General features: G+C 43.0%; 1 protein-coding gene across 1 annotated transcript in view; it reads left to right on the top strand.

The window, feature by feature from the left end:
* Positions 1-3,957, top strand: part of Cwc15 (CWC15 spliceosome associated protein homolog) — a 10,107-nt gene extending 6,150 nt beyond the window's left edge. The window contains exons 6-7 of the mRNA XM_028763379.1: positions 1,144-1,262; positions 3,580-3,957. Of these exons, the coding sequence (XP_028619212.1) occupies positions 1,144-1,262; positions 3,580-3,709 (249 nt within the window). The 3' untranslated portion in view covers positions 3,710-3,957. The remainder of the gene's footprint in view (positions 1-1,143; positions 1,263-3,579) is intronic.
* Positions 3,958-9,880: the final 5,923 nt, after the last annotated feature.

Below are 9,880 nucleotides of genomic sequence, written 5' to 3'. Positions count from 1 at the left end.
ATCTATTAGGTCATTGATTTCTGTCATCCCCAAAGCACAGCAAAGTGGGATTGATATTTGAGTTATCAATAACGTAAATAACAGACAACTACAAAAATTACAAGTAAGAATTTTGGAAATTTTGGGTTTCTAATTCTTAAATGAAATAGGATGACTTGAGTTTGAAGAAATTGATGTTAAAATGGAAGTGAAGAAAGTGATCTGGACATGCATGGTGGCTCACACCTCTAATCCTGACACTCAGTGACTAAGGCAGGAAGATCACGAGGTGAAGGCCAAACTGAACTAGTATTGAAAACTTGTGTCGTAAAACAAAGGGAGAATGGGCAAGATGGCCTAGCAGGGGACCTACACGATGAGAGAGAGGATGGATTTCTGCAAGCTGTCCCCTGACCTCCATTGTACTATGGTACCCATATGCATGCGTGTATGCTAAATATATACAGAAATACTTCTTAAAAAGAACAGACAGTATTGTAACTATGAAGAAAGTACATAGGAAAGGTATAGTAGATCACTAAAAATAAAGCATAAGAACAAAAGGTATTTTATTTAAATTAATAGAAGTGCACATTACTAGAATGTAACCATCTTTTACATGATAGCTTGTCTTATCTTAGGAATTACTCCTTAGTTAATAACTAATCCATCCTAGAGATGGAAACTTACATGGTTAGTAATTCAAAATTGAATTATGTTGTCTGTAGCCCCTTAAAAAGTGAGATAGTAACCTTGCTAGCATCGCAGCTTCTCATAGTTTAGAGAGACTAATGGCTGTGTTGGCAATGGTGAGATACTTAAAATAAAAATGGTGAAGTACTTAATTTTTATAAGATTTTTCTGGCATTTACTAAGACTCAAAAGAAGAGTGAGTCAGTTGTAAAGTGCTTTTCTAGCATGTTCCAGGCCCTCGACCCCATCCTTAGCACTGCAAAACTGGGTATGCTTGTGCACTCAGAAGTTGGATCAGAAGGTCAGGGACATCCTCTGCTACCTAGCAAGTCCCATGCCAGCTTAGATTCCTGTCATAAAAAGAAAAAGAAATTAAACTGTTGTTCTCTGTACCGTCCGAGTTCATTTGTGTGCTAACATAAGACAGTTGACCTGGAGTGAGTAACTTTGTGTCTTCCTCTGTCATGACAGGAACAAGAACAAAAAGCAGAGGAAGAGAGAATCCGCATGGAAAACATTCTGAGTGGAAACCCTCTCCTAAATCTCACTGGCCCATCCCAGCCTCAGGCCAACTTCAAGGTTAAAAGAAGGTATGAAAAGTAATGGGTTGATAGATGTGTGTGGCCCATGATTAGTGTTACGTACGTTATATAAAGTTTCTAGGATCCTGCCTTCTATTGATAACCTTCCCAATCAGATTTTAGAATAACGGAAGATGGAAAGAGGTGGGTGACGTCATCTTACGCATACTTATAAAAACCAAGTCTCTGCTTAGTGATTGTCTAAATAAGAGAGCCAGAGTGCTGAAGTGCCCTTGACTGTAGCTACAAAACTTTACATGAGGTGTGAGTGTCAGGGTCCCCAAGACCACCCTGCACAATTCAATTCTAGAAGGATTTAGGGGACTTGGTATGGCCATATTCATGTTTGATATTATAAGACATACACAGATATACAGTTGTAAATCTTCATAGATATACATCCAGGTCACAAGGTAGAAAGATAGAGGCTTCCTTAAACTCCTGTTCCTTGTAAGAGGTCACCAAACAGTGAAACTAAAGTTGAGACTGGGTGTTCAAGGGAGTGGTCCAGTAGGAACTTATGTTGGATGAAAGTCAACTTAGTTGTGTGCTGTAGGCACAGTGATGTCAGAGAAGGTGCAGGTTTTCGGTGCCAACTAACCAAAGCTGAGCTAGAGTCAGGGCCGAGAGGGAACTCTTGTGTACCGTGTGTGGAGGGGCACAATAGAGAGCTGAAGAGGATGCCTCACAGGAGGTGCTGAAGCGGGAGTAGTGTGTGTGAGGGCGTGAAGAGCCCTGCTGCCTCACCTCTGCACACATCTCTTCTCACCTCCCCTGCGGCTCTCAGCAGGAAAGAAGCACTGCTCTGCCACTCTCCTGCTCACTCACCACCCCTCATGATAAAGCTCCGTCTTTGTCCAGCCTCTTCTCTCATCTCAGAACCATGGTTCTTTTAAAGTCACAATAACTGCTGCTTTTTCCTAAACTCATTGGTTCCTTTGCTTAATCACAATAAAAGTGCAGCCCTTGTAAGCTAAAAGCTTAACACAAATTCTTGAAAGACAATAGTACAGTCAGAGAGCTGCTTGCTGACAACTGGCAGTTTATAAGAACCCAGTCTCTACACGTTTGACCTGAGCAGTTACAAGGCAGGAACGAGGATGAGTGGCTTATGCTGAATGTAAAAGAGGGAACAGGTTTGAGGCATTGTAGGTTTGGAGTGCTCTGAACACTCTAAGTAAATCTAGCCTATGTGTCTCTGCAGTTTGCCTAAGCTGGAAATAATACATCTGGGAGTTGCCAGCATGGGCAGAGAAAAGTCAAAAGATTCTATCAGTACCTGAAGAAATGGCCAGTTATAAGTGTGTAGTAAATGCATATTAAATAGTATTTGAATTTAAAATCTTAGGCTAAGACTAAGCAGCCAGAGAAGAGGACAGCTAAGAGATTGACATAGTAGTAGTGGGAGAGGAAGGAGTGATGGTCGAGGGGTAGTGATGCAAGTGGAGAGAGTGAGGACCATATCCTAGGATTGCAGAGGGGCCAGGCAGTTTGGGTGTTGGGAGCAAGGGAGTGAGTTAGAGAAACTATCAATTACATGTTGAATATGAAACAAGCATTTGTAGATTCAGGAACAAATATCCCTGTCTCACTGAACTGTTCAGCTTTTAGTGTGTGCACTATATCAAGACAAATTTACTGCCATTGTTTCCATAAGTATGTATAGCTTTGCTCATTTCCCGTGTGCATTTTCTCCTAGTAAGCATGCACCAGCACATACAAGCATGTTACGTAAGCTGTGTCTAATGCATGTTTCTGAGTGTCTGTTGTATGTAAGGACTTATGTTTATATAGGTTGTCATGGCTCTGATGTTACATACTTTCCATAACACCTGCCTATGGGTGTGTTTAGTGTTTTCTGAAATGTAACCGCGCTCTACTCTGAGCACTTCAGCAGGCATGGGCCAATCTATAAATCTTAATTGTTACACTCCTATAGTTCCTCCTTGTGTTACGATGTGTGTCTTGCTGGATATAACTGATAACAGGAATGTATGGGACCGTACAAAGCACAATGAACGATAAAGCATCACTTACTGTCTGATGATGTCTGGATCAAGACAAGTGGGTTTTAAATCTGAAAATACCACACCTTTACCTATGCACAATCTATGTGTCTTCTTTGTAACTCAGACTTGCTGCTACTAGAGAAGTATGTGCTCTGAGTAGGGGTGCCCTCCTGCTGTGACAGCCTCGCACAGTAGGCATGCTGCTGCTTTTGCTGTCAGGGGACAGCATGTTGAGCATCTGTGATGACTTACAGTCTGTTGTGTTTCTGTCTCCTGATGGAACTATAACGAATTTGTTTTTGGTTTTCCCTCTTTAGGTGGGACGATGACGTCGTCTTTAAGAACTGTGCAAAGGGTATAGACGATCAGAAGAAAGACAAGCGATTTGTAAACGACACGCTGCGATCTGAATTTCACAAGAAGTTCATGGAGAAGTATATTAAGTAGTACAGTTTTATGTGCTTAATTAAAGACTAAAATGTTAAGGATCAATTTGACTTTTTTGATTTTTGTTCTTTCCCAGTTTTAACTTTCTCAATTTATTTCTCTTAGTGTGGTACTTTATTGGATAATGGATTTAGAAATGGGTCTAACCAGGCCTTAGTTTCTTTTTAATATGTGAAAAGGGTAATTTGCTTGTAATAAATATTTTTAACCTAAATAAACCACTATCCCCAACTTTTTGCTATAATTTATACAGCTTATAAAAAGTTGCATCATTTCTTTTCAAGATGAAAATTACCTTTGTGTGCTGTGTTTTTAATGCATTAAGTTTTCTCCTTTATCTCACTTTGGTTTGAGGCTGTTGGTAGATGACATCATTGTTTTGTAAGTGTGGAGGAGGCTAAGAGGGAACCCACTTGACAGACCATGTGTATTAATTAGTCAGGGTTCTCTAGAGCCACAGAACTTAGGGCAGTCTCTATATAGTAAGGGAATTTCTTGATGACTTACAGTCTGTAGTCCAACTCCCCAACAATGGTCAGCAGCAGCTGTGAATGGAAGTCCAAGGCTCAGTCTCACAAGGCAAGCAGGTGAAGAAGAGCAAGTCTTCCTTCTTCCAATGTCCTTATGTAGGTCTCCAGCAGAAGGTGTGGCCCGGATTAAAGGTGTGTGCCAACACGCCTGGATCTAGGACTTGCCTTAGTCTCCTGAGATTAAAGTCGTTACTACCTTGCCTGGGCCTAAGCTTTTCATAGCCACTATACCTCAAGATCAGGATCACAGGTGAGCCTTCCCAATTCTGGATTGTTCTTCATTCCAGATATAGTTAAGTTGACAACCAGGAATAGCCACCATACCATGTCACCATTAATAGTCACTTGGGGTGGCTCAGGAGATGCCTGCTGTTCAGTTCTGAGGACAATGTTCTATTCTTTTGGCCTATGATATGCATTCCCATGACAGTGAATGCCACTCATTTATGTCCTTTTGGTTCTTGAGTTAGATACTTGTCCACACACTGATCTGCATGAGATACAAAGCTGCATGGAATTTCACATCAAACACACAAAACAGCTCTTTGAATGGCTTATTATTGTGAGAGCTATAACTATACTAAAAGGCTTAATTTTTGAGAAATGTGACTCTCAGTGTGCCACTTTAATAGAAAATTTGGGACCACAAATTGAGCCTTTCACAAGTGGAATGCCATTTTTAAAGTTGCATTTTGCTGTGTAGTCTATGCAGCTTCACCTCAAAACTGCAATCTTCCTTTCTCAGCCTCGTAAATGCTGGGATTATGGGTGTCGGCAATCAGGACTGGCTCAAACTTTACAATAACAATTGGCGTGTAATTGGTTATCTAGTTATTTTCTTTAAAAACCCTATTAATTTGAGGACGAGTTAATATTGATTAACTTGACTCATTAGTTAATAAGGTTTACCATTCTTGCAGAGTACATTGAATTCCTGTAACTGCAGTTTTGGGGGACTTAATGTCCTTTTCTGACCTTCATGTCCTATACCCAAACACATATAGAAAAAGAAAAGAAAAATGGGAATCCATCCAGCGCTTGCCCAATGTAGAGTTGATGCAGTTGTATGTAGCCTGAATTGAAAGTAAAGCTAGGAGAGGAGCTAGGTCTGCATCCTGCATGCACGGTCTATGTCTTTGTAAAGATCCTTTTTCTTATTTGTAGTATGGTTGTGGTTGACTCCAGAGCCCTGTGCAACTACCCTCTTGCAGAGCCTCTGCCACTCTGAAACCAGTTTTACATTCAAGCTCTTAAGCAATTTCTCATTTCATTTTTGCAAAATACACTGTTCTCTCCTGGCCTGGTTTCAGAGCACTGTAAGAGGGGAGAAGAGGAGAAGAATGTCTGCCAGATTTCCTTCCCAGAATAATTTTACCCACTCTGTAATCCAAGTGGCTTCCTTTCTTGACAAAGGGGAGGGGGACAGTGGATAGGGAAAGGTAAGCTAACTAGAAGCAGCTGCCTCAGTACACACACACACACACACACACACACACACACACACACGTCAGCATGTGTCAGAACCCGAAGCAAAGGAAGGGTCTTAGGACCTAAGTGTCTTTAGGACTCCTTGAAAGTTTCCTGGTCCTGTGCCTCTTCCAAAAGATAGTTAAATAAGAACTGGGCCCTGAGTGTCTCCCTTGAGCATTTCCTTCTAAGAAGCAAGCTGTCAATGAGGAGAAAACCCAGGATAACTAACAGCATGTCTATGCAGCAAGGTGTTTCCTGTGCCACAGGCCCTATAGGCACCAGTTCCTAGCCAGACCACTTCCTATCAACTGGCTAAGCTGCTCTCATGCCAGCCTCCTCCTAAGCCCTTAGTGAATGGTAATCAGAATAAGAAACAGAAGCATTCACCATAACTTTAACAAAAATGTGCTGGAATTCCGAAGAAAATTCTCAACACTCCAATAAGTCACTAAAAAGACCTTAATAAGCGAGAGGATTTATTTATTTTAAACTACTAGTTTAAAGTTAGTTCTCTGACCAAAAGAAATCAAGATTCCATGGATTCACACCTTTAAAAAAAAATTAATATTTGGTCAAATTATTTTAAGATTTGACAAGAACAAATATGTAATGGTGTGTCATGTCTTTAATCCCAGCATTCTGGAAGCAGAGGCAGGCAGAGTTCTAAGCCAGTCTGGTTTGTATAGTGTTCCAGGCTAGGTAGTACTATATATTGAGACCTGGTCTTTAAAATATAAAGACTAGGTTATGAGGGCCCAAGCACACAAGGAAGTGCCTAGACGACAGCGTGGCCAGGAGAGTCGTGTAGTGAGTGTGTAACTGGTGGAGTGATGGGGGAGAAAGAAGCAAGCAGATAGGTGGTGAAGACCTGGAAGACAGAGGAGCCGGGCAGATGTACACCATGAAGAGGAGGGACTGGAGAACCTAGGCAGTTGCTGTTATTGCGGCTTGGGAAATAGTGAATTACACTGTTCATCAATGGAGCCAGTAACAAATGCAAGTACTGGTGTGCATTTGCCTTCTTCCTTTGAGAAAACCCACCACTGTGAGTCACTATGACTCCAGACTGTATCCTAGCCCAGGAAGAGGAGGAGCAGGACCTGTAGAATGGAGACCCACAATTGACTCATGCCTTGCTCCATTTACTTCTCGTCATCGGCCTGTCTGCTCGTCTCTAGTTGGTTGTGGCTGTGGTTCAGCCATAAGACTGGAAAACTGTATATTGAATTACAGTTTTACTGTGCCGTGTTTTAACTTTGGCCAGAGATGTATTTCCTTTGGAATCTTTGGGGGCAGGCAGACATTTGAAGACACCCAGAGGCCCTGCCTGTTGTGTGGCCTGCCCACAGCATGAGGCACTACCATGTGCAAGTTTAGGCTGGAGAGATGGGAGAGAAGGAGGAGCGGAATGGTTTGAACACTATGAATTCAGGCAGTTATGGAGACACAGGGTTGGAGAGGAAGCCTGGGGTGAGTAGCCCGTGATGCCACTTGAGGCCATGGTGAGCTCTTTCCATAATGCCATGTCTGTGACCACGCAGCCACAGGTCTGTGTAGGTGTCTGTGGCCCACATTAACACCAAAGGGCATGCAGCCGTCATGCAGACTCAGAGTTGCTGCTCATCTGCCGTTTGGTAGTGTGAGCAAGGAAGAGATACCCTCCCCCCATCTTGCCCCTTGACTCCTCTGGCAGGTGGCGAAGCTGGCCCTGAGGTCATGAGAGCATGAGAGCTGTCCCTGCCGGTCACCTGATGCAGCACTTGGGAGAGCTGACCCTCCACTTTGCCTGGCCAGCACAGTAGAGCTGATCCTGGTGGCGGGGGCATGGGTGAGGCAGCTGAGGGTGTGGGAGCAGGAGAGCTGGCAGTGACCTAGAAGTAGCAATGCTGGAGAGCTTGCCCTGGTGGTGAGGATGTAGGAGGGCTGGCAGGCTGACCATCTCAGCTACCAGGCCCAGGTCCACGGCTTTGAGTTGGCCCACCCCAATATCTACCCCATCTATGATCTGCTGAAGCATGTGAAGGGGCCATCGGTCCTGTAGATCAAAAGCTGCAGGATCTCCGTGACAGGACAAGATATCCAAGAGGAGTCGCAGTAAGGATCCAGAATTGATAATGTAGCGAAAGCCAGAGGCCTAGAAGCAGACCAATGATTGATTACAATGAACATTTGTAAGAAAAGATGTGTGGACAAAAGGGTGTAGTGTGAGGCACACTGTGACACATGATAGCTTCCAGGGTGATATTTTTTTGTTTCCTTTTGTGGGAGCGGAGGAAGATTGCAAGGGCAGAGGGTGGATGCAAAGGGATGGGAGTTGAGTTGGAAGGGGGTGCATGATGTAAAATTCACAACGAATCAGTAAAGAGTTAAAAAATAAAAAGAGTAAGTGTGTATCGATGTTCAGAAAAATATCTAGCAGACAATAGTAAGAATCTTACCTACGTTTTAAAAGACTAACCCCCGACTCCCAATACATGGACATGTTTGTTCATGAGGGTATGGCCGTGTACAGCATGCATGCAGAGGCTAGAGGACAACTTTGGGTGTTGGCCCTTACATCTTACTTTGTATGAGGCAGGCTCTTTTTTTTCTGCCGTGTTGCATACTCCATGCTAGCTGTCTTTGAAGCTCCAGGGATCCACCTGTCTTCCCCTCTTGCCTTAGGCATAGCAAGGTTACAGAGAGATACTACTGAATTCAGCTTTCATGCAGGTTCTAGGGGTCCAAGCTCAGACTGTCATGGTTGCACCTTTATCCACTGAATCATCTCCCTGACCCTTTCCTACCAGTTTTCAAATGGACTATAATTACAAAATTATCAGTATGTTTCTGCTGCAAATTGGAGAGCTCATAGACTATCATGGTTTCACACCCAACATATACTGTAGCAGAACATAGATGAGTCTTTTATAAGATGGTGTAGGCTGGAGTCTCTAGTAGATTCTTCAAAGGAAGAAGCACATTTCAAGTGTCCAGTGTTGGCTTTTCACATAAATCAACATGTTAAAAATCCTGTCTGTTTGCTCTAGATGTCAAGGAAGATGTTCACAGACTAGTCTGGGCTCAAAATAAATACCAAAGCTGATACCTAAAGTGTTCTCATAGGCACATTCCTATAGAGGGCACAAGGTCTTTGTGTTCACCAATAAACACTCAGGAACCCAGGAATGTTAAACACACAGGGTGCACACAAGGGATCCATCTGGAAATGGGTGTTGTTTTCCGGCCTGGTGATGTCTGTGTTATCTGTATGACTGAGACCATACCAGATCCTAGGTCCTTAAGCCATAGAGCCCATCTTCACGGTAGAGATCTCATGTCTTTGCAGAAGAGTTGTGATGCACTCATGCCTGAAGCTTTATTGTGCACATGGAATTGAGATCATTGTTAACAGAAATCTTCTTTCCAAAATTGGACTGTACTTAAGGTGTGTCTAAAAGAAACTGCCTGGTGTCAGACTCTAGAGGTTTGAGCCAGTACTGGCTAAATAAGGCATGTTTAACCAGAGTTCCTTTTTGCCTCTTTTGAATTGTTTCTCCATGGGCCTTAGCATTTGGAGCACACACACACATTCCCATGTGCAGACATTTGTACTATCTCTCTTCCCTATCCCTCTTTTAACACATAAACATCTCCCATGGTTTTTCCATTCCCCATCCCTAAGCACACAGAGCAGCACTCACCCATTTGCTTCTGCACCATGGGCAGGAGCATGCCCCTGTCTACACAATTCCTGAGAAAGGGCAGGGAAAAGAGACTACCAGACCCTGTGGCTCAGAGGGAGGTCATACTTGTCCCTCAAAGTTAGGGACCATCCAGAGCTCCTGGCTTTTCTTTCCAGCACCTTTGCTGCTAATAGTCATTTTCAGAAACCCAAAACCAAAGATCTCTCCCTTGTTAGGGAAGTAGATAGTGTAGAGTGAAAAATTATAGATACTGGGTATATAGAATCCTTTTTAGACATAAAATATTCTTTAGGCTTTCTTTATAAAGACATGGAGGCATGAAGCAAGTTAAGAATGTGGACAGACTAGTTACGGGAACTGGCTAGAATGCAATTTAGCCAGGTGGAACCAAGCTGAGAACCATAGTGACAGGGCAAGGCCGAAGTAACAGGGCAGGACTACATTCTTGAGAAAGATAATCGTACAGAGAGTTTTCACCTGATCCT

Source organism: Grammomys surdaster, unplaced genomic scaffold (genome assembly GCF_004785775.1).
Source record: "Grammomys surdaster isolate TR1022 unplaced genomic scaffold, NIH_TR_1.0 138, whole genome shotgun sequence".
Classification (NCBI taxonomy): domain Eukaryota; kingdom Metazoa; phylum Chordata; class Mammalia; order Rodentia; family Muridae; genus Grammomys; species Grammomys surdaster.
The sequence above is the reverse complement of the archived record's forward strand: the minus strand, read 5'-3'. Positions and strand labels throughout refer to the sequence as shown.